Source organism: Megalobrama amblycephala, linkage group LG1 (assembly GCF_018812025.1).
Source record: "Megalobrama amblycephala isolate DHTTF-2021 linkage group LG1, ASM1881202v1, whole genome shotgun sequence".
Lineage (NCBI taxonomy): Eukaryota > Metazoa > Chordata > Actinopteri > Cypriniformes > Xenocyprididae > Megalobrama > Megalobrama amblycephala.
The window spans coordinates 476,382-502,579 of NC_063044.1; the positions used below are offsets into that span (position 1 = coordinate 476,382).

A 26,198-nucleotide genomic window follows, 5' to 3' on the forward strand; every position below is an offset into this window, starting at 1 on the left:
TAAACATAACAAAAATTGATGAAAGGAAACCCATTTTGCTCCTTCCCACCAGATGCTTCAGAATATGAAGGGTCAGTTTGCAGAGCATCTTTTGGCAGCTGGCTTTGTGAATAGTAAAGACCCTAAAGATCCCAGCTCTAACATCAACTCAGGTACTCTATCTAGACTGTTTGTCTCTTTGTCTGCCATTAGCACTTGTACCTTTAGAGGTTGGAGCAGTCTTGAAGAGTGCTGATTTTTGACCGCCTAGCTTTGAGGAGAGATGAGCTATTATTTTTCTAACCAAAAGCAGAGTTTAGCTCCAACTAATTGGCTCCAACAATTAAACACACCTGAAACAGCCAAGCAAGGTCTTACTGGGTATACTCGAAATTTACAGGCAGGTGTGTTGAGGCAAGTTGGAGCTAAACTCTGCAGGACAGTGGCCCTCCAGGACCCCCCTGACCTAGAGTAATAAATGCTGTAAAGGTCTAATCTGATTTATTCTGTAAAATTAAACTTTTGACATAAGAGGTCATTGTAAAACATACAGTATGTTTTAACTCAAATCTCAATAGTGCTGAATACAGTGGCAAAAGACTGCCTGCACAGACATAGATCAATGCTGATTGATTACAACACCATCATTACCTCTTTGACCTGCCCACTGGTACGTTAGTGAATATGGACAGGCAGGAGAAATAACACAACATGATCAGTAAAAAACATTATCCTCCAAAGGGTCTTAATGATAGAAAGTGGTTGTTAATTTTCAACTATGAGAATGTATCAATAGAGCATTATCTGCTCTGTACATTTCTCAAGCCATTGACTAAATAGTCAAATTTACACTGTTAAAGGGTTAGTTCACCCAAAAATTAAAATAATGTAATTTATTACTCTTGTCATTATTACTCCCTCATGTCATTCTACACCCGTAAGACCTTCGTTCATCTTCGGAACACAAATTAAGATATTTGATGAAATCAAATATCCGATGGCTCAGTGAAGCCTCTATAGCCATTACACTTTCAGTGCCCAGAAAGTTACTAAAAAACATATTTAAAACAGTTCATGTGAGTTCAGTGGTTCAACCTTAATATTATAAAATGATGAGAATACTTTTTTGTGCACCAAAAAACAAAATAACGACTTTTCAACAATAGCTAGTGATGGCCGATTTCAAAACACTGCTTCGAATCTTTTGTTTTGAATCAACGGTTCAGATCGCATGTCACACTTCTGAAATCAATCACGTGACTTTGGCGCTCCGAATCACTGATTCGAAACTAACCCTTTAACTCTCATGGAAATCATGTTATTTGGGTCACATTTTAGATTAACTATGATTTTTGCCTCAAAAAACAAAAAAAACAAAAAAACTAATTACTGCTTATTAATAGTTAGTAAGGCAGTTGTTAAGTTTAGATGTTGGGTAGGATTAAGGGATGTAGAATATGGTAGAATATGTGCTTTATAAGTACTAATAAACAGCCACTAATATGCATGCTAATAAGCAACTAGTCAGTAGTGAGAATTGGACACTAGTGTTACTGTCATTTAAATTGTGGTAAGATTATATACAGAAAGAGAGGGAAAAATGCTCCCTTTAAGATTTCTTTTTATAAAGAGTTTCAATGTAATATTTATTATGCAATAGTGTTACCCAATTTTAGCAGTGGGTTTTTACATTGAAGTCTTAAAGGAGATACGCCCCTTTAAATGGAATGTTTATATCAGAGGCCTAAAATGAGGGTAAAAATTTGACTTTTATTTCTATTTTATACAATTTTGTTTTATAAAATGTTCTATTTTATACTATTATATAATTTTTGATGTAAAAATTAGTTTGTAGCTCTGTTTTTCTCTCTGATCTGTGTCTGTTTTCCTATTCACATTTTTCCTATGTAACAACCAATATTCTTTGTTATTTGTTACTCAGAGAATGAGAAGCTGATTAAGGCAGTGATAGTAGCGGGACTGTACCCAAAAGTGGCCAAGATTCGCCCTAGCCATAGTAAGAAGAGACCAATGTAAGTGGCATGGATTACTCCTTGTTACTTGTTTTTGTGTATTTATTTTGGATTATGTAGCCTCTACTCTTCAGCTCACTGATTGATGGACTGTCACTGATGGCATTATCCTAATTTGAGACATCTTCACAGACCTTTGTTCTGTTGTGAAAGATAAAGGGCAGAAAAGATGAAAAGCATAATCAAATCTTAAGATGACAAAAACAGCATGAAAGATCAGTATGTAATGTCGTCAGGAGAATATAAACATAAAGAAACCTTGATTTGTTACATTTTTCTCTCTCGTTTTAACTCTTTTACTAACCATGTCACAGTGGTGGTTTGAAGGTATAATTTTTTTATAACTCTGCGGAGGTGTCCTGTTGTGTCGTTTGAATTCAGCTTTTACACGCACAAAGTGCATCAGCGCTTTTTTCAGAGCTCCACTGCTGCACACCTCGTACAGGCCACTATATACACCACTTCATTCTGTCCACTATTCACACGGCTTCCATTCAGCCTTATTCTGTTATTCAGATGTTATTGTGCCTGTGATTTAAACTTTTTTTTAAGCCTAGCTCAATTTGTTACTGCTCTCACTGCACTACTGACTATATGCCAACTATTTATATTGTAGTATATCCTTATACCATTTAAAAGTTTGTTTTTGAAAGAAGTCTCATATGCTTAATACCAAGGCTATTTATTTGATCAAAAATACAGTAGTATTGTGAAATATTATTACAATTTAATATAAACTGTTTTCTATAATAAACAGTTTAATAAATAAACTGTTTTTCCTGCTTAAAATAAGTCCAGATTATTTAATTAAGTCAACAGCATTTCCACTTACAACTTGGGGGGAGGAAAAAAACTGCTGTGACATTTGATTTTATTTATTTATTTATTTTTTTTTTCTCCTGGGTGGTTTATTAGTGATTGTTATTTTGATAAACCTTCCCCCAAAAGGCATGCATGACCCAAATGAATTATGGTTTGTTGCTTTACATAATATGTGGCAGTTCAGTATTTGAAAAATTCTTGAAATTGTGTTTTTTTTTTTTTTTTTTTTGCAGGCCAGTGAAAGTGTACACTAAGGCTGATGGGAAAGTTTGTATCCATCCTAAATCTGTCAATGCAGAGGAAACTCAGTTCCACTACACATGGCTCATCTATCACCTGAAGATGAAGACCACCAGTGTATGTACCTTTTTGAAGCATGTTGCTTTATCTGTTCTTATAAGTCAAATATTGAAGCAAATTTGTTAATTTGTGTTGTTAATTTACTTTTGTATTGTTATTGTATTGTATTTTATTGCTACATTGGTAGATAGAGGACAGCTTTGGTTTCAGTAGCGATGCGTCATACGTTACGATATGTGTTCTAAAATTGGCTCAACATATCAAACTTGTTTTGATATCCTCTGACTGGATTGAAATCATATTCTAAAGCAAAAAAATTCTGTGCCCATCATACACTACACAATTATCTGTGACATTTGTCAACTCTGACTGGCCAAAATCTGTAGACTGGTGCAGACTATTATGCAAGTATTGATCTAAGATGCAAACTGGAGCAAAAATCAGAGCAAAAGCCAAGTAGTGTATTCCAGCCTTTATGAAAATGTGTGCATTTTTCCCCCTGTCACGGCCGGCTCGCAAGCCGCGACAAAGGAGACAACACGTTGGATGAGGGTCGGAAAAAGTAGTAACATTTATTAAAGTAAGAATAAAATTAAGAGGAAGACTAAATGAAAACAAAACAAACAACTGAAGAGAAAACGAGCACGACACGAGGAGGGGAGAGCCAGCGCCATCACTCTGAAGGGAGCTGCTTAAATTTGCCGGCATCAGCTCCACACAGGTGTAAGTCCTCAGTAATGAGTACGTCACTCACCCCAGCACCATCCTACAAAACAAGGAAAAAAACAAACCAACAAATATGACCCATACTGGGTTCATAACACCCTCCCCCATAGAAAAGGGTGTCCAATTAATGATGTTAAAATGGCACCCAACCCTTTACCAGATAGCTCACGCCGCAGTCATACTCCCAATGTCCTCAGCAGCTACGGGCCCTGTAGGAGCAATTTTAAGAGAGACAAAGAGAGCAAAACGGAACATGTCAACAGCTAAAGGCCAATTCACACCGCACCGACAACAGCCAACAAACGCCAACAAACTCGTCTGTTGGAGTTTGTTGGATCGGTGTGATAACCCTGTTGGCGTCTGTTGGCGTTTGTTGGCGTTGGTCGAAGTCGGTTTTCACCCGACTGAACATGTTTAATCGGCGTTTGTCGGGTCGTGGAATGTCTGCGCGGTGTGAACAGTTTTCCAACAAACTCTGACTTAATCTGACCTGGCTACGAACGGTTGCCATGACGATGAGGCAAGTCCCCTGCAAAGACAGCTTTTTGATCGCGCCCGCGCCTCACGCACACAGTGTTGCCAACTTAGCGACTTTGTCGCTAGATTTAGCGACTTTTCAGACCCCTTTGGCGACAATTTTTCAAAAAAGCGCCTAGCGACAAATCTAGCGACTTTTTGGACAAACCTCAGTACCTTTTCAAATGTCACCAGCACTGTCCTGTGAGCGCGAGGTCTTGCTTTCCCGCTGCCGTCACACCTCTCTTAGCGTCTACTCTGTTCATTGAGTGGCTGAGAGAAGCAGCAGCACCGTTGAGTGCACGGCATCTGACAGACATGAATGAGCGAGTACACACGAGCACACAGTGTTGCCACGGACCAAACACTATTTCTGATTCTCCTTTGTTTTATATTTAAAGAATTTAGTTTGGTGGTTTTGATTTCCATTTTTCTCGTGTGCTTATTATCACTTTTATTACTCACTATCACAGAGCTTTAGTTCATCCAGTTTCCGAACTCTCTGAATTCATTTAATTTACAAATGTATAAAAATGTCGTTCATTATATCACACGCGTTTTGTTGCTGGACAAAAAAAAAAAAAAAAAAAATTTATTTAAATTTAAAAAAAAAAAAAATATATATATATATATATATATATATATATATATATATATATATATATATATATATATATATATATATATATAAGAACAGCTTTATTTGACATTCGGCTATATTATATTGTATTAAAATACAGTATGTGAGCACGGATTAGGAGAGGAAACACATTAGGCAGGCAGAATGCAACCGAGTTGATGATGTCACGAATATGCTAATTTATGCATGACGTCATCTAGCGACATTTAGCGACTTTTTGGGCAGGCTTTAGCTACTTTCCTTTGAAAATAGTTGGCAACAGTGCACGCACACGCAACAAAGTAGTGGAAACGTGACATCGCAGCTTGTTCGTTATAAAAAATAAAATACAGTTAAAAATAAAAATATACAAAAGGTACAATAGTCCATAGTGCAATCCGTGCCATTCAGCAAGAGCAGCTGCTCCACTTCACCGAAAGATAGAGGTAACGACGTTATAACCACCATGAGAGCAACGCAGGTTTACCTTCAGTTTCGTTTTTTAATAATTCGTTTTGGCTTGTTTAGCTACATGGTTTTATATGCTTATGGGTCTCGTTAATAAAAAGGGTCGCGCTAAAAAAAAAAGTTTAAAAACCGGTGTATACCAACCGCACCGCAATAGGTTACGATCAGATCGATGGCTAGAGCGCTTCGGATTTCAGGTTAGTATTTTTGTTTTGCCTCAATACTTTAATACAATGAAAATATATATGATGCTATATTATTAATGTAATAAACTTGCCTGACAACATTGTCATGGTTACACGTATGTAGTTGTGGAATTTTCCCAGTCAGACGTCACTCGTTTGTTGGTGTTTGTTGGGGCGGTGTGAACATGACAGTTTTTTCTCATAGAATTCTAAATCCAACGGCCAACTTGTTCGTCAGCGTTTGTTGGCGTTTGTCGGTGCGGTGTGAATTGGCCTTAAGAGGAATAAGGAGCTCTAGACAATGCGTCTGCCACCACATTGTCAGTGCCTTTAATGTGTCTAATATCAAGGGCATAGGATTGTAGAAACAAGCACCAACGGGTCAATCGTTGGTTTGGACACCGCAGAGAATGTAAATAAATGAGCGGGTTGTGGTCGTTGTACACGACCAATGGGTCCGACACAGAACCCACATACACCTCAAAATTTTGCAGGGCCCATATCAGAGCTAAAGCCTCTTTCTCAACTACAGAATAGTTTAATTGATAAGAGGAGAACTTTTTTGAAAAATAACTAACTGGGCGGTGAATACCTGCATCATCGGCCTGTAACAAAACAGCTCCCGCACCCACGTTGCTAGCATCCACACACAACCTAAAAGGGCGATCGAAACGGGGAGCTGCCAACACAGGAGCGGAAGTGAGTAACAATTTAGCTGCCTCAAAGGCTTCCTGACAAACAGAAGACCAGACAAAAGCCACTTTTGCCTTAAGCAAATCCGTGAGTGGGGCTACCACAGTAGAAAAATTCCTACAAAAACCCCTGTAATAACCCACTAACCCCAAGAATCGCATCAACTCCTTCTTGGTGGTAGGAGGCGGAGACTGGTCAATGGCCTCAACCTTGGCCCGAACTGGCCGCACACTGCCCTGTCCCGCAACCTTACCCAAGCAAGTCACGGTGGCTTGGGCGAACTCGCATTTAGCCAGATTGACTGTAAGACCAGCCTCTTTAAAACGAGAAAGGAGGTCCACAATAGGACTCAAGTGCTGCTCCCATGAATCACTAAAAACTACCACATCGTCTAGATAAACCGCAACTCCCTCCAACCCAGAAACAACCCTATTCATAAGTCGCTGAAAGGTTGCAGGCGCATTTCTGAGGCCAAAACTCATAATGTTATAAGAGAATAACCCTTCAGATGTAATGAAGGCAGAGATTTCCTGAGCTCGTTGGGTCAGCGGAACCTGCCAATATCCCTTAAGCAGATTGAATTTACGAACAAATTTCGCTGACCCAACTCGATCAACACAATCCTCAATATGAGGGAGTGGAAACGAGTCTGGTTTAGTCACTTTATTTATTTTCCTATAATCAGTGCAAAACCGATAAGTTCCATCAGACTTATTAACAAGCAGGCAGGGAGATGCCCAACTAGAAAATGAAGGCCGAGCAATGTCGTGATCAAGCATATACTGAACCTCACCCCTAAGATGCAGGAGTTTATTTGGAGACACCCAATAAAAATGTTGGTGAATGGACTCAGCATCCCCAACGTCACTATCGTGCTCTAACCAGTGCGTACGTGAAGGTACATCTCCAAACAAAGAGACATAGCGGTTAATAAGAGCAATCAAGTCAGCACGTTTACTCTCTGGTAAATGGGCCAACATTTTATGCAAATTTTTAAAAGTCTCTGAATTTTTAAGACGACCCAACAGTACCGCATCCTCTGGAAAAGAAACTCCTTCGTCAACTCCCTCTTCCAAAGGGGCAGATGCAGTACTCTCAACGACCAATACAGGTTTTCCCTCAGTCTTGGCATCTAACGCTTTGTGAAAACGGCAGTAATAGGGCTTCAGCAGATTTATGTGACATAACTGTGTTGACTTCCTACTATCTGGAGTGGCAATCAGATAGTTTAAATCAGTTACTTGTTTTACTACTACAAAAGGACCAGTATACTGAGCTTGAAACGGTGAGCCTTCCACAGGTAATAGAGCCAACACCTGATCGCCTGACATAAATTGTCGTTTCTCAGTTCGCCTATCATAAAGTGACTTCATACGTTTCTGTGACGAATCCAATTGTTCTTTTGCCATCTTACCTGCTTCATACAACCTACGCTTAAAGTCATTCACATAACTTATCAAGTTTTTAGGTGGCGTACTCTCAGTCCAGTTATCACGAAGCACAGCCAGTGGTCCCCGAACGGTGTGCCCAAACACCAAGTCATTGGGACTGAATCCATTACTTTCCTGACATACCTCACGTGCTGACAACATCAACCACGGCAATCCCTCCTCCCAATCACCTTCCATCTCCGTACAATATGCCCGCAATAAGGACTTAAGCGTCTGATGGAAACGCTCCAAAGCCCCCTGGCTTTGGGCGTGATAAGCACTAGCTTTATTGTGCTTAATGTACTTTCTCTTCAAACATTTCATCCCTTTTCCGAAACTCAAACCTACTCTTATGCGTCAAAATATAATCGTCAGCTAACTCAGCAGCTTTAGCAGGTGTATCAGCTTTCTGCTCATTTATATATGTCGCAATGCGAGCAGGAACAGAGTTCTTAAACTGTTCAAGCACAATTAAGTTACTTAACTCCTCAAACGTGGTTACCTCCGACGCCATACACCAACGATTAAATGCAGTAGTAAGCTCTCTAGCAAACTCAACATGAGCCTCAACTCCCTTAGACAATGTTCTAAACTTTTGTCGGTACGCTTCTGGTACTAATTCGTACGCTTTTAAACCTGCAGCTTTAACGGTATCGTAATCTTGGCAGTCAGTGAGTGAAAGAGCCGAATAGACTTCTTGAACCCTGCCAGTGAGCACGCATTGTAAAAGCAGTGTACGTTCTTTACTAGGCCAACCTCTTGCCTCCGCTATCTGCTCAAACAATATAAAGAAGGTATCTGGGTCTCGCTCATTAAATTTTGGAACTAAACGTAAATTTCCAGCAGTGGAAATTGCTGGAAATTTATAGTTTTTTCACGCTCTACCTCCAACTTCCTGTTCAAGCTGTAACAACAAGCGTTCTTGTTGCTCAAATGTTAAAGAGCCAACATGAGGTTTAACTTGACCGGCAGTAGCTGGCATTTCAAATAGTATGGACTGCTCTATCAGTTTTGTTTTAAGCGTTTCTCTAATTGAAGTATCCTTTACCCTCTTATCTCCAATTTCAATTCCATAGTGATCAGCAATTTTAAATAATTGATCTTTTGCACACGAATCGAGCAAAGCTTCAGACGGAGAACTAATAAAATCTTCGACTACAAACCCCAGCAGGAGGAATAACAACAAGTTCCCTTTCCCTATCTACAAAAGAAAACTAACTAACTCACCCCTAATCTTCGTGTGGTTACTGGTGAGGGGTATTTAAGCACGAATTCCCGCTGGTACAAGAAAAGCAACCAGCACGCTGGCGACTCACTCATACCACGGATATGCTCCCGAGACAACTGCTCTACTCACGGTCACAAACACAAAAATAAAAAAACATTACATTACCCCACTCGTTCCAAAAGGGAACGAGCAGCTACACCTAACAAGGGAACACCATTCAAAATTCCCCCACGATAGGATTTGCAAAATCACTTACCTTCTAAAACTTCGCATCAAAAGACAGCTAAATTACGGATACAGCAATCCATCGCACTCCGTCCTTAAAACAGCCAAATCCAACGCGTATTTCCTTCAAAACGATGCATTAAACATCCCAAACAATAGCGTTATACAAACAATCATTCTTCCGGTTTTACAGTCGGTTAATCAACACGCCGAATTTCCTTACAAAATAACCGAACGCAAACAAAACAAAGCGCTTTCGAATCACGTCAAAAACAACAGGAATTTTTCAAAAATTAAAGGACGAGCCCCCATTTGTCACGGCCGGCTCGCAAGCCGCGACAAAGAAGGAGACAACACGTTGGATGAGGGTCGGAAAAAGTAGTAACATTTATTAAAGTAAGAATAAAATTAAGAGGAAGACTAAATGAAAACAAAACAAACAACTGAAGAGAAAACGAGCACGACACGAGGAGGGGAGAGCCAGCGCCATCACTCTGAAGGGAACTGCTTAAATTTGCCGGCATCAGCTCCACACAGGTGTAAGTCCTCAGTAATGATTACGTCACTCACCCCAGCACCATCCTACAAAACAAGGAAAAAAAACAAACCAACAAATATGACCCATACTGGGTTCATAACACCCCAAACCAGTTCATTGCAAACTCCACCCTGCAGCAGATTCTTAAGACTTCATTATACATGTCAATCACAGTGCTGATTGCCACAGAGCACCTCAAATGAACAGCAGCCACCTTTTACATTTCCTCCTGAACCAAAACAACAAGTTTATGCTGCATTCATGCCATGTCTTAACCATAATTACGGGATGGCAACCCGTGACCTTCTACTCTGAGCTGTTCACGTCCTCAGGCTCAGCTTTATGCGTTTCTCTGGCAACATTAAATGAATCTTCAGCAGTCATTTGGTACAAGTCAGAGCTCTCTAAATTGTTTACGTTCATTATTGTTGTAATGTTATGTGCTTTGAAACATGAGGTAATTTAACACCGTCTCTTGTGACGCTTGGCAGAATCTACTCTGGCTGTGTGCGACCTTGTCATCTGTTTTGAAGGAGGGGTAGCTTTGGAGAGTGCTCTGAAGGGAGGGTGGGATCTAATACTTTCAAAGCTATCCAACATCCTCTCAAAACAGGTCAATGAGTACAATTTCTGGCATATCTCTCCTTGCTCGTGAATCTCACATGCACAGTTGCACCTGCGGCTGCCAGAAAACTAACAATTTTAACTTTTTGGTGCTGTTCTGTCACAGTGATACAGATTGATCTGTCCTGTCCTGTGTGACAGTGTCCTCAGGGTGAGACCTGGCATGCTCTTCTTTGTTTGATGTGAAATCAATAATTAATGCCTGTCTATTTGCTTGGTTCACATTAGGGTCCTGATGAACCCTGACCAGGTTTTTTTATTTTGCAATTTAATGACCAGCTGACAGATAATTGTTGATGGCTTTATTTCTTTTTCGCCTAGTCTTTCTTTCTTTAGTAGTTATGGCATTCCTTCATAGCGATGCGGGAAACATCAGGACAGAGTTAAGAAAATCAAAAGTACAGGGAGAAAAAAAGATTTTTAAGAGTGTGACAAAGGAGACCCCTGGGGAAAATTCAGGGGTGTGATTCTTCCGGAAAAATCCGGAAATCCGGCTTTTCCGACCTGAAAATGATGCTCTCGTAAATCATGCAAAAAAAAAAAAAAAAATTGGGGGGGTGGGGAGTCAGGGTTGCGGCGGTTGCGATGGGTCGAGTATTGGTAAACATAATGACCGCTCACCGCTGTCAACGTTTTTTGTGCCTCTGATTCATGTCGTCATGTCACTCCGCAAGTAGTCCAATCATTTGTCACGACTGAAGTTCAAAGTGTACGCGCACTGTTATGAATGCGCACACACCCAACCGCGCCCAACCATCTACCCAGCTAACACAGTTACGTTGTGACGACGTAACTGGACCGGACCATATTCGTTGTAGCGACGTACCAAATAACGTTCTAGGGACGTAACTTTGTGATTCCCATATTCGTCGTGGCGACGTTATAGTGGTACGTCTCTGTAACGTGAGGAGTACGTCTCAACGACCAAACTGGCACGTTGTAAAAACGTAACCAGATCGGCTCATATTAGTCGCAGCGACGTACCAAATAACGTTCTAGGGACGTAACTTTGTGATTCCCATATTCGTCGTGGCGATGTTATAGTGGTACGTCTCTGTAACGTGAGGAGTACGTCTCAACGACCAAACTGGCACGTTGTAAAAACGTAACCGGATCGGCTCATGTTAGTCGCAGCGACGTTCCAAATAACGTTCTAGGGACGTAACTTTGATTCCCATATTCGTTGTGGCGACGTTATAGTGGTACGTCGCTGGAACGTGACAGTAACGTCTCAACTACCAAACTGGCACGTTGTAAAAACGTAACTGGATCGGCTCATATTAGTTGCAACGACGTCCCGAATAACGTTCCAGCGACGTAACTTTGTGATTCCCATATTCGTTGTGGCGACGTTTTAGTGGTACGTTGCTGGAACGTAACAGGTACGTCCTAAAGACCAAAATACCTTTACTCCGGGAAATGGAAATGTGCTCCGTCCATGACCTTGAAATCCATGCAGAACTGATAAACACTTCATTTTCTGCTATAAAACCTTATAAATTCTAATTGTTATAGGGAATTGTATTGCTTTGGTTAATACATTTGCAGATCAAAATATGTAGTGGAAACCAATAGAAACCCTCGTTAAATTCTGATAGAAAATGGCTAGAAACACACTGCATCCATGAAATCATCAGCATTGTTACTTTGCACAATTACTAAGCCAGTACATTTGAACATTACCATGTAACCATGTTTTAACCATGTAAATTGTTATCAAGTTATGAGTACAGAAAATTGAACACATGAATTCATAAATTGAACATTCATAGATCAAACAATACAATCAATAAATAAATGTAACCAGTGATTAATATGTTTTATTCTTTTAATTGACAAAGTGTTTTATCATTAGATGGGTATAGTTAAATAATGATTTTATCAATTATATTTATAGATACTCTTATGATTACTACTATCCATAATTTGGCACAAAAATGACAAAAATATGAAAAAGATTCAGCAGATATTTATCACTTTATTTGTAAAAAAAAAAAATATTTTAAACCATTTCCTAAGTGTTCTATATGAGGCAGCTGCTACAAATATACTGAGGTAATGTGCTTTAATACTGCTTTACTGCCAGACAATATCACAATTACCAAAGATATACAGTCCTTGAGCTTCTCAAAAGCTAAAAAAAATCCAGAAGATGACATTCAAAAAGAATAAAAGATATATATAAAGAACAATATAAAGATTTTTTTTAGCATTTCTTCAAATAATAGTTTGGCCCACCTAAAAATACATGTACAGTTTTTGTTCAAGAAAATGAACATGTGGACTTTCTCAGGAAGAATTTGAGATCTCTCATTACCGTGTCCTCAGCTGTGCAGAACACTCTTTCCAACAGTGTTGCAGAGGTAGATGATGGAGAGCTGTGAGAGAAGAGGAAGAGTGTCTTTCTCAGGTTCTTCTGAGGCAAGGATAGGAGGATGGTCTCTATATAATCACTTTGGATTTTTGCAAACTGGAAGATAAAAAAATATTTATTGTAGTAGTTATTGTAGTCAGGTTTATTGTTTGTTAGAAAGGTATGAGGAAAGCATCTTCAACTTACATGTTCCTCCTGCACAGTCACCTCGGTCACCACTGCCATCATCATCCTCCTCTGGCAGCTGAAAAAGAGGATTACATTGTTAGAAGTTGCATTTTTACTTTTGAAAGCAGTCTCTTCTACCAAGGCTGCATTTGATGAAAAAATAAAGTAAAATAATAATATTGTGAAGTAGATTTACTTTAATATTCTAAAATAGTTTTCCTATTAACTGTATTCTACTTTAATCTAAAGTTTAATCTTAAAGTAAGTTATTCCTGTGATGAAAGCTGAATTTTCAGCATCATTAACTCCAGTCTTCAGTGTCACATGATCCTTCAGAAATCATTCTAATATGATGATTTGATGCTCAAGAACACAACAATATGAAGCAACACATTTCATCAATTCAGCATATTAGAATGATCAAAGATCAAGTGGCACTGAAGACTAGAAAAATAATGTCGAAAATTTTCCGTCAAAGGAATAAATTAAATTTTGCAACATCTTCCAAATCTCAATATCTTTGACTGGCAGTGTACATTATTACATTTAGATAATAAACAATGCTCAAATTCTCAAAGAACTTACATTTTAACGATTACTTCCCTCACTGCTGACTCCTTCAAGCTGGGGACACACTGAACGACAAGCTGAAACATTCTAAGACTGAAATCGACACACTTAAAAACTGTTTCCTTCGACTAAACAGACTGAACGCAACTGGCTCTGACCCGACCTGTTTGGGCAAGATCAGTTGAAAGTATCAAATTACATTTATAATCGGCCTTACAGTCGTTTAGTGTGTCCCTGGCTTTAGTCATTGTTGCAGCCTCCTCAAAAAATATATCTTTCTGTACACGAAAGCACGAAAAAAATATTTTAAGAAAAAATACAGTAAGGGCATATTTGATAGTATTTTGAAATTATTAAAATATCATGTATATATTGTAAGTTACAACATTATTTGTTTTTATCATGACATGAATTTATGTCGTTCCAAACCTGTCAAGATTTTCGTTCATGTTCAAAACACAAATAAAGATAACTTAATGAAATCTGAGAGCTTTCTGTCCCTCCATTGCTCCATTGACAGTCTACACAATTGCCACTTTGATGTTTAAAACAAAAGTTCATACAGATCGTAAATCTAATCTAATGAATTGAGAGGTTTAGTCCAAATTTTCTGAATAAATTCAATCACTTTATATAATGAACAAATTTAATACACAAATGCATATACAAACAAGTACAGTTGAGCTTTCATTTATGTTTGCTAATTAATGTTTATATGTGAATAAGTCTAAACTCAAACTGTATATTGCATTTAGTGAACAAGTCTCTTCAGAAAATTTGGACTAAACTGCTCCATTCATATGGATCACTTTTACAATCTCTTTATGAACTTTTTGAAGTATCAAAGTGTTAGTTGCATGGTCTGTAAATTGAGAGACAGAAAACTCTCAGATTTCATTTAAATATCTTCACTTATGGTTTGAAGATGAACAACACATTCTTGCATGTTCAGAATGACATAAGGGTGAGTCATTTTTTTTTCATTTTTGTGTGAACTAACCCTTTAGGCAGGCATACACTGTGTAAGTTTGGACACTCAGTAGTTTGTGGGCCCTTGCATACAAGTTAGTTACCCCGATAATCATCATAGGTGTGATTGGCAAAGGACAAAAAAGCAGGAAACTATACGGTGCACTTACCATGGGGGCGGGGCTTTGTTATGGGGAGGGGCTTACGGAGGGGCATGGCTTGCTTTTGTACTGTTTTTTTATGATAAAGTTATGTAAAATAACTGCTCAGTGCTGCAAAACAGACAACTCTGCTAATGCTAACTTAATTCTATATAGACTATTAGGGGTGTGACGAGACCGGTATCTCAAAAGACGAGACTCGAGATTGAGTTCACGAGAGGAGACAAGATGGTGAAATACACGACTAGAAAAAAATAGTCTGCAGGTGTATTTGAAATGTTTTAACTAATCATCTTGTAATGAATGTCATTTCAGTTCTACTTTCTGAGTATGAATTATCATATGCAGTAAAAGACAACAATACTCAAGTAATGTAAAAGGTTTTGCCACTAACTCAACTGACTGACTTCTGTATGATTTCAGTCTCTTCAGATCTTACTGTACATGATTTATGAGCTTCTACAACTTTTGACCTCCTAACTGAACTCCTTTCCACAAACTGATCATAGAAATAAAAACAGTATAAATAAAAATGGTAACACTTTACAATAAGGTCTCATTTATTAACATTAATGTATTAACCAACATCAACTAACAATGAGCAATATCTTTGCTACAGTATTAATTAATCTAACATGTTAATGTTAGTTAATAAAAATAGTCATTCATTGTTAGTTCATGATAGTTCACAGTGCATTAACTAATGTTAACAAATTAAACCTTATTGTTTGTGCTTAATAAGATTAAGAGAAAACTGTTATTAATTTTTATGGTAACACTTTACAATAAGGGCAACCATAATCACACTCTCTCAATATTAAAAGTGCAAATAAGACCACATTTTTCTTTGATACAGAGCTAAGACATGGTTACAACTACACTGCCCAGCCTAAAATAGCTTTCATATTGAGAGATATCTGTATTCATCAGGGAGCCGCTTTCAAATGCGGGGTATTGAAATCTCGTTTGAATGCGCGCTCGCGTTTACTTTCACTTTCGTGATCGCGCGTACTCTGTAAATATGGAGCGGCGGCAACCGTTATCCAACTGAATTAAATGTATTCTTTCCTGATCATCCTAACACTCTGTCATGGCAACATCACGAGACTACTTTTCACCTCGACGAGAAATCTCGTCACAATTTAGTCTCGCTCGTCACACCCCTATAAACTATATAACAGCATATTAGGCCTATTAGTTACTAACCTAAACTGGACGGAGACACGGAGCGCCCTGTAACTCACTGACCTGCCTGCATTCACAATTCACACGGTGCAGATGGGAGGGAGAATGGCTGACTACACAGTTTATGGGAATAAATTGTGTATTTCCCTCACAAGTGTCACAAAAACTCACTAGTCTGTACACTGTCTGTCGGGTCTCTCTGCGCGTTGCTTTGCGAGATCATGCGGCGCGATTTTTTTTTCCCTCACTGCTGCACGAGTCTGCGTGAGAATATTGGGGTGTGGCGTGAGAGCGTGAGAATTGGGTCAATTGCGTGAGTCTCACGCTGAATGCGTGAGAGTTGGCAGCCTTGCCATTACTTTCCTAAATTAGCCCAGAATCGTTTAACATTAATGTTATGGAATCATGACAGAAATGATCAATAGATTGGTTAAATTTTACTAGACCTGCATATAAAAATGAAAGACAATATGGATTTGCTTATCTGAATCATCCGTGTTCACTGAAGCTGTTCACGTAAGTAGATGGTTGGGCGCGGTTGGGTGTGTGTGCGCATTCGTAACAGTGCGCGTAACGTTACACTTTGAACTTCAATCGTGACAAATGATTAGACTACTTGTGGAGTGACATGACGACATGAATCAGAGGCACAAAAAATGTTGACAGCGGTGAGCGGTCATTATGTTTACCAATACTCGACCCATCGCAACCGCCGCAACCCTGACCCCCCACCCCCCATTTTTTTTTTTTTTTGCATGATTTACGAGAGCATCATTTTCAGGTCGGAAAAGCCGGATTTCCGGATTTTTCCGGAAGAATCACACCCCTGAATCATGTCAAAGCAGTTGGTACATTGCATGACTGCACTACACAGCTTTTCTTTGTTTTAAAAACAGACTTAACATTTATCTATTATGGGTCATAATTAGGAGAGGATGAGCACATTAAGCTTTGTGCCATGCTGTTTATATTTATCAAGCAGTAAAAATGCCCCTTTCAATGCCCAAAACAAGATGCTTGCGGATGAGATGATGAGTGGAAGGAGATTTTGGATTGTATTTGATAGTATCGAACAGATTTAAAAAAAAAAAAAAAAAAAAAAAAAAAAAAAAAGCTTTAAACATGCCCTTTCAATCCGAATGAAATGTCAATTGGACCCGGCTAATTCATTTCAACTAATGTGATTACATGTGACTTTTTATTCCATCTGTGCTACTAGCCTGATTAAAGTCTGATTATTAGAGCCCATGTAAACACAGCTAATGTTGCTGCTATAGCTTCAGATTTAAAAAAGTTATAGGGTTGCCAAGCAGCCTATGTGATGTGATTGTGTATAATTTGGGACTATACAATAGCTGCATTTACATGGACCCTACTAATTAATTTGTAATCGGACTAGTTGCACAGTCAAATTAAAGGGATAGTTCACCAAAAAATGAAAATTCTATCATCATTTACTCACCCTCAGCTTGTTCCAAAGCTATAAAATAAGATATTTTAAAGAAAGTTTGTTACCAGGCTGCTTTGGGCCAACATTGACTTCCATAGTAGAAAAAAAAAACTATGGAAGTCAATGGTGGTTTTTAACAGAAGAAATTTATACAGCTTTGGAACAAGCTGAGGGTGAGTAAATGATGACAGAATTTTCATTTTTGGGTGAACTATCCCTTTAAGTCACATACAACCATGTCATTCAGAATAAATTTGCCAAATCAGATTTTAAAATTTCATTCTGATTGTAAGGGGTTGGTTAAACCTTTTCTAATCTGTTCAATAGGATATGTAAACACTTGATCAGATTAAAAACTGAAATTTGAAAGTGTAAAGCATGTGGAATGATGTAGAAATGATGCAGTGACATACAAAACTAACCACTGTTGTTGAATGAATGCAGTGTAATAAATGACTGTTGTCATACAATTTCAAAATGCTTCTGTTTAGTTTTAAGCATTTTTACTGCTTGATAAATATAAGCAGCACGGCACATAGCTTCATGTTCTCTGCGTGTCCTAATCAGGATCTGGAATGATAAATATAAAATCTGCTTTTTGAAACAGAAAAGAAGCAATGACAGGACGATGGTTAATATGCACCAACAGCGGGAAAGTCTGTAATTTTGCACAGACAGTGCATTTTCAAATATCAAATCCGATTTCTAAATAAATGTACACATCAACTATATTCAGATTCATCAATCACAATGATTTCATTCTGAATTAAATAAAAAGTGTTAATGTATCAAATAGTAAAATTGCTGACTTCTCAAATTCAGAATTATTAACATCTCTTTGTCTCTGTGAGTAATTGAATTGTGAAATTCAACCATGTGAATTACCTGTTTGTCCTCCTGAGCCTTTTAACGAGAACTTTAACTTTTTTTATGGCTGGATGCTGATTGACACACCTTTTGACCATATTCTCACATCCAGGACAACAAAATGATCAAGCAGACCTGAAACACATGACCCATGATTGAAATCAATTTAAATCCATTTAGTCTTACCTAAGTGATATTGGAAAAAGGAGGCATATTTGTTCACCCAGGATACGCTGCTTCTCCTGGAACATGGTCTGAATAATGAATGATCTCTTGATCCTGGACCCTTGGAGTCCACCTGGAGATTATCTGAATGACATGTGGTTGTATACAAAGGGCAATTAATGACTGAACGTTACATACATAACGATAGCAGCACCATTAGTCCTATTGGTACTGAACAAGTCAGAAACGAATTTAATACCCACCCCTGCTTATAATCATTGTTGTCTTGTTGTTGCTACACAGGCTGTCTCTCCTCCAGCTGCTGAAAATAAAAAGTATGTTAGATTTATAGGAATGAATAGACTCACACATGACGTTAAAGTTAAACCAGTAAGTGGCGACAAACGAGAATATTTGGTTATAAACAACTCTAAATCATTGATTTGGCTGGTTCATTGTCATTACAAAGAATTTAAGTAAACAAATCGTTAAGTAATTAACCGTATCTGATTAACCGTTTACAGATTCAATATGGTTCATGTGAGCTTCATGCCATGGCGGCCAGGCAGGGTCTAAAATTAACAAACAATCTAACTTACTACAGTTGCCGTTTAACGAATATAAGTGATTATTCTGCCGCTTATAGCATTAAACAGTTAACGTTACATTTAAATGACTAAAATAAAAATATAAAACTGTGTCTCAGATTTTAACGTTAACGTTACCTCAGACCGCCTCACGGGGACAGCGCTCGTGCGCACATTAACCAAACGGAATTTATTTATGAAATAAATTTAGAAAACCAAAAACACTGCACTAACATTACTCATCACAAGTGATATTTAGTGTCACATGGGCAAAAACGATGAATAAAAGCAGATTTGTAGGGCTTACCTTTTACTCCGTGTCCGTGTGCTGGAAGTCGACCGTTACAAAACAAGATGATGCGCATGCGCAGTACTCAGATTCTCCGAAAGTCCGTTTGACTCGCTTGTTTAAAATTTCGAATTTGTCTCGCACGTGCCACAACATATAATATATAAACAAGTCCGTAACTTTTTGCTCTCTAACGGTTAAACAGAATGGCATGCATCTTGCGGAAGAATATTGTAGCCGGAGCTACTTCTCTCTGTTTATGTCTATGACAAGTCTCGCAGGTATTTGTGCTACTCCGCAGCGGTTCCTACTAGACTGGTCTAAAATAGTCCGAATATAAACACTTATTAGGTGTACCATAATGATTCAGGGTAAGACAAAAACACGGTTTGGAAAATGTATTCCTGTTGTACATTCCCATTGTATAATTTTTTGTAAATTTTGAACACAAAAAGTTATATATCAAGTTATCAGGAGACCAATGGACCACGTCGCTACAACGTTCTCCGTGGGATTAACCAGCGACGTCTTTTGAGGACGTGTCCGCGACGTTTCTGGAACGTTAGCCAAGATTCTTAAAAAAAAAAAAAAAAAAATGGAACTTTACCACGACGTCCTCACAACGTTGTCATTCAGTAAACCTCTTTTGTTCACAAATATATGAATAATCACAATTTATTAAGTAAAATGTTGGGTAGTTTTGCTGGCAAATATTTTATGAATATATTAGGTATAACTCACATCCCTGATAGCACACGTACATCTCGGAGACGTCTATTTGATGTGCGTGTTTACGTCTGGAAGACGTATTATTTAGGGTGTTTGCTCATCTGGAATACGTCTATAGGACGTATCCTGTCAGATGTCAAATAGACGTTTAGAAGACGTCTTTAAGATGTTTATGATTTAGAATGTATGTAAAACTGACATCTTAAAGACGTCTATTAGATGTTTGTAAACAGCAGATGCTTTCCAGATGAAGTGATCTTTAACAGACGTCTTGCAGACGTACGTGTGCTATCTGGGATATAAATAAAACTACATCGTTTCATTTAAAAAGTTTGAATCAATTAAATTTACTCATAATATCCAAATGCCATATTAACAAACATGTTGGCTTAATGCAACATCTGGAAAGTTATCATGAGACCAATGGACCACGTCGCTACAACGTTCTTCGTGGGATTAACCAGCGACGTCTTTTGAGGACGTGCCCGCGACGTTTCTGGAACGTTAGCCAAGATTCTAAAAAATGGAACATTACCACGACGTCCTCACAACGTTGTCATAAAGTAATGTCACGCTGACCAAATGACGACTAACTGACGACGTCGTCACAACGTACTGTGTTTGCTGGGTACTCACGTGAACAGCTTCAGTGAACACGGATGATTCAGATAAGCAAATCCATATTGTCTTTCATTTTTATATGCAGGTCTAGTAAAATTTAACCAATCTATTGATCATTTTTGTCATGATTCCATAACATTAATGTTAAACGATTCTGTGCTAATTTAGCAAAGTAACGGCAAGGCTGCCAACTCTCACGCATTCAGCTAAACTCACCCAATTCTCACGCTCTGACGCCACACCCCCATATTCTCACGCAGACTCGTGCAGCAGTGAGGAAAAAAAAATCGCGCCGCATGATCTCGCAAAGCAACGCGCAGAGAGACCAGACAGACAGTGTACAGACTAGTGAGATTTTGTGACAATTGTGAGGGAAATACACAATTTATTCCCATGAACTGTGTAGTCAGCCGTTCTCCTTCCCATCTGCACCGTGTGAATTGTGAACGCAGGCAGGTCAGTGAGTTACAGGGCAGGGGTGTGACGAGCGAGACTAAAATGTGACGAGATTTCTCGTCGAGGCGGAAAAGTAGTCTCGTGATGTTGCCATGACAGAGTGTTAGGATGATTAGGAAAGAATATGCCACATACGTTTACATTATGCCTCTCCTGTCGTTTTGCTTTGTATTTAAATAAAAAAAAAACATTTAATTCAGTTGGATAACGGTTGCCACCGCTCCATATTTACAGAGTACGAGCGATCACGAAAGTGAAAGTAAACACGAGCGCGCATTCAAACGAGATTTAAATACCCGCATCTTGAAAGCGGCTCCCTGATGAATACAGATATCTCTCAATATGAAAGCTATTTTAGGCTGGGCAGTGTAGTTGTAACCATCTCTTAGCTCTGTATCAAAGAAAAATTTGGTCTTATTTGCACTTTGAATATTGAGAGAGTGCGGTTATGGTTGCATTTATTGTAAAGTGTTATCATAAAAATGAATAACAGTTTTCTCTTAATCTTATTAAGCACAAACAATAATGTTTCATTTGTTAACATTAGTTAATGCACTGTAAACTATGAACTAACAATGAATGACCATTTTTATTAACTAACATTAACATGTTAGATTAATAAATACTGTAGCACATATATTGCTCATTGTTAGTTGATGTTGGTTAATACATTAATGTTAATAAATGAGACCTTATTGTAAAGTGTTACCATTTTTATTTATACTGTTTTTATTTCTATGATCAGTTTGTGGAAAGGAGTTCAGTTAGGAGGTCAAAAGTTGTAGAAGCTCATAAATCATGTACAGTAATGTCTGAAGAGACTGAAATCATACAGGAGAGAAGTCAGTCAGTTGAGTTAGTGGCAAAACCTTTTACAGTGCTTGAGTATTGTTGTCTTTTACTGCATATGATAATTCATACTCGGAAAGTAGAACTGAAATGACATTAATTACAAGATGATTAGTTAAAACATTTCGAATACACCTGCAGAATATTTTTTCTAGTCGTGCATTTCACCATCTTGTCTCGTCTCGTGAACTCAATCTCGAGTCTCGTCTTTTGAGATACCTGTCTCGTCACACCCATAATAGTTTATATAGAATTAAGTTAGCATTAGCAGAGTTGTCTGTTTTGCAGCACTGAGCAGTTATTTTACATAACTTTATCATAAAAAAACAGTACAAAAGCAAGCCACGCCCCTCAATAAGACCCTCCCCATAACAAAGCCCCGCCCCCACGGTAAGTGCACCGTATAGTTTCCTGCTTTTTTGTCCTTTGCCAATCACACCTATGAAAATTGTCAGATAGTGAGATTGAAGTGGTGAAAACAGAAATGGCATGAATAAGGGCTGAATAAACCAGTGTATGGAGAGACTGAGAAAGGGGGCAGAACGAGACTCAGCAACCGTCAGATTGAAAGCAGAAAAGGTTTGTGTGAAGAAAGATTAATTCACAAGTGTGAATTGAGGTGAACTGAATTTTAATGTCTGCATTTGGTACTCTTGTCCTCGTCTCACGTCGGTCTTTTCCTCATTCACTCTCATTCTCTAAAGACACTGTTTATGGTCAGAACTAACATAAAGTCCTCAGTGCTGACCTGTGACACCCTCCCCACTTGGTTAAACCTGTGCTCCCAGAAGCCCCTGATTAGGACTCGGTACTGAGCGCTGATCTATATAATATATAATTTATATAGATCAGTGGTACTGTGTTCAGCAAGTTAAGAGGGAGGAAAAGCCAATGAAAGCTTTTTTTTTTTCCTCTCTCTCTTTTCACACACATTTACACCATTCTGTTTCTGTGTGTGGCTATAAATGTCACCTTGCCACAGGACAGGATGACATTTTCACTCACAAACACATTCTAGCTCTCCAGTTACTAATAAAATACATTACATTTAAGCACAGAGATGGCCTTAAAAAAGTCTCAACATTATTTTTCATGTGTGCTTTTGCTTGCATCATTGTTTGTTTGTTTTTTACTTGTGCATCGGGCTAATTTTGCAAAACTACAAAAATCATTTTGAGTAATGCTTGATACCTGATCAACAAGTGCAAGTGGGTCAGTGACAAAGATCTCTTTTAATACACATTAAGTTCTTAGAAATGTAATGTGAAAATGTATTCATCTTGATTTAAATTTTTGAAAATGTATATACTTTTCTAGAAATATTGTTTTTATGATTTGTAAAGTCAAGTAGTGTAACCAAGTAATATTTCTTTATACCCTGAATAATTTTGAGTGCATTTCTAAATTATTAAGGGGTATAACTTTATTTTAGTGTCCTTGTTAAGTTACATGTACTTACTGTAGTAATAACAGTAAAGTATGTATAATTACAAGCAACTAACCCTAAACCAAACCATATTCCTAACTCTACCATATAGTAAGTACATGTGTTAATTGATATTATGTAAATGTATAATTAAACTGTAACAAGGACACCTTAAAAATAAAGTGTAAACCCCCCCCCCAAATAAAACCCTTGAATATTTTAGTCATCTTGGTTTTTTAGCTTTGCTATTTTTTGACAACCTAAACTTATGTTACAGGGAGGTCAGCAGAGTTTCAGCCTTTTGGATATTTTTTTTATTTGAGACCCTCCCCCCTCTTTTTCTATAGATCTTCCTCTACGACTGTACCGAGGTGTCTCCATTTTCATTGCTGTTCTTTGGAGGGGACATTTCCATCCAGAGGGACCAGGACCAAGAGACCATTGCTGTGGATGAGTGGATTGTATTTCAGTCCCCAGCACGCATTGCTCACCTTGTCAAAGTGAGCAATAATTTTACATGTTTTAGTTTCACATGCCACATATGTACGGTGGCCCAGTAGTGCACAACACAACGAAATTAAAAAAGCAAACATAAGTTCACAACACAACGGAAACAAGCCACAACACAACGGAATAAGCCACAACACAACGGAATTAAACTAGAGCTAGGTAATATTACTATTCCTTGCCACTGTTCTATAAAGTCGACAGTTTTACAAAGATATCAATACCATGATTAGTTTTAAGTATGTAAGCATTGTATATCGACATGGTATATTAATTAAAAATCAACTACATTCACAATAGCTTCATATTTATACTTGTGAATGATTTGACGCGATACCACGGCGCATGATAAAGGGAACATCCACCAATTCCACCAAGTGGTTAAAACGTATAATTTGTATTCATTAAAATTACTTTTAACATTTAAAAACAGACATGTTCAAATTCCAAAGGTTGTTAGTTCCTGTTGGTAAGACTGACAAGCTTTGGAATTTGAACATGTCTGTTTTTAAATGTTAAAAGTAATTTTAATGAATACAAATTATACGTTTTAACCACTTAGTGGGATTGGCAGACGTTCCCTTCATCATGCGCCGTGGTAGCGCGTCAAATCATTCACAAGTATAGGCCTAAATATGAAGCTATTTTGCACGTAGGTGATATTGAATTAATATTTCATGTCGATATGCAGTGGTTACATACTGTTTAAACTAATCGTGGTATTGATATTACTGCCGACTCTATAGAACAGTGGCAAGGAAAACGAACTTTACCGAGCTCTGAGAGCCCCCTAGTGGTCGGGAGCATTTCCGTTGTGTTGTGGCTCGATTTCGTTGTGTTGTGAACTTATGTTTGCTTTTTTAATTTCGTTGTGTTGTGCACTACTGGGCCACCGTACATATGACTTGACTGGGCACTCAGTGATGGATTGCAATTATACTTCAAATTTATTTTTTAAATTTAGGAGCTGAGGAAGGAGCTGGACATGCTACTGGAGGAGAAGATAAAAAGTCCACGCCCTGTGGACTGGAATGACCGGCAGTCTAAAGATTGTGCTGTCATCTCTGCCATAATCGACCTCATCACCACACAGGAAACCCCTGCTCAAGACCACAGGAGAGGTAGCCAGTGAGCGCAACCACCAGCAGCTTACTTATTTAAATGACATTTAGCTGTGACAGAGAGAACAGTGATCTGCTGTCACAGATGTCTGTAAACCAATTCTGATCCTTTTTTTATCAATACTTGCAAGTGTTGGAGTAAATACCTACAGCATCAGAAATAAGAAACCACATTTTTTTCCACTTCTTTTTTATTTTAGCATTGGCTTGAGTTGTATGCTTTCTTTAAAGAAATTCATTAAATTTGCCAAAATATAATCCATTTGTCTATGGAGATCTTCCATTCTTAATTTTTACTATATACACATACATATAGGTCAAGGGACATGAAAGTGAAAGTTTAAGGAATGAAATATCTTTTTTTTTCTTCTTTTAAATGCACAGAAATAATCAGTATATAGATTCATATGAGATGTATTTATAAGTTTAAAAATTGTGGATATCTAATACATACATTACAGCGTACAAACATACATACATTAAAGGATTAGTCCACTTTTAAATACACTTTTCCTGATAAATTTACTCACCCCCATGTCATCCAATATGTTAATGTCTTTCTTTCGTCAGTCGAAAAGAAATGAAGGTTTTTGAGGAAAACATTCCAGGATTTTTCTCCTTACAGTAGATTTCAATGGCTACCAACAGATTGAAGGTCAAAAATACAGTTTCAGTGCAGCTTCAAGGGCTTTAAACGATACCAGATGAGTAATAAGGGTCTTATCTAGCGAATCGATTGGTCATTTTCGAAAAAAATACAACCGTTTATGCTTTATAAACAAAATATCACCTTGAACGTACTTTCCGCTTCCGCATTCTTCATAACGCTTACGCTGAATGTTCTACGCCTTCCCTATTCTACTTACGGAACGAACGCGGCGCCAGTTTCGTTTTTTTCCGTAACTTGAATAGGGAATCAGCGTAAGCGTTATGAAGAATGCGGAAGCGGAAAGTACGTTCAAGGCAATATTTTGTTTATAAAGCATAAACGGTTGTATTTTTTTCGAAAATGACCGATCGATTCGCTAGATAAGACCCTTATTACTCATCTGGTATCGTTTAAAGTCCTTGAAGCTGCACTGAAACTGTAATTTTGACCTTCAACCTGTTGGTAGCCATTGAAATCCACTGTAAGGAGAATAATCCTGGAATGTTATCCTCAAAAACCTTAATTTCTTTTCGACTGACAAAAGAAAGACATGCACATCTTGGATTACATGGGGGTGAGTAAATTTATCAGGAAAAGTGTATTTAAAAGTGGACTAATCCTTTAATGGCATGATTCAGATTTACATTTTCCCTGAGAGTCAATTACGAG

At 38.0% G+C, this 26,198-nt stretch overlaps 1 protein-coding gene across 2 annotated transcripts in view; it reads left to right on the forward strand.

Annotated features, from left to right (window-relative positions):
* Positions 1-25,138, forward strand: part of dhx36 (DEAH (Asp-Glu-Ala-His) box polypeptide 36) — a 55,705-nt gene extending 30,567 nt beyond the window's left edge. For both annotated transcript variants that reach the window (XM_048210722.1, XM_048210806.1), the window contains exons 21-25: positions 53-152; positions 1,922-2,012; positions 3,068-3,191; positions 23,600-23,752; positions 24,724-25,138. In XM_048210722.1, the coding sequence (XP_048066679.1) occupies positions 53-152; positions 1,922-2,012; positions 3,068-3,191; positions 23,600-23,752; positions 24,724-24,891 (636 nt within the window). In that variant the 3' untranslated portion in view covers positions 24,892-25,138. The remainder of the gene's footprint in view (positions 1-52; positions 153-1,921; positions 2,013-3,067; positions 3,192-23,599; positions 23,753-24,723) is intronic.
* The last annotated feature ends 1,060 nt before the right edge of the window (positions 25,139-26,198 follow it).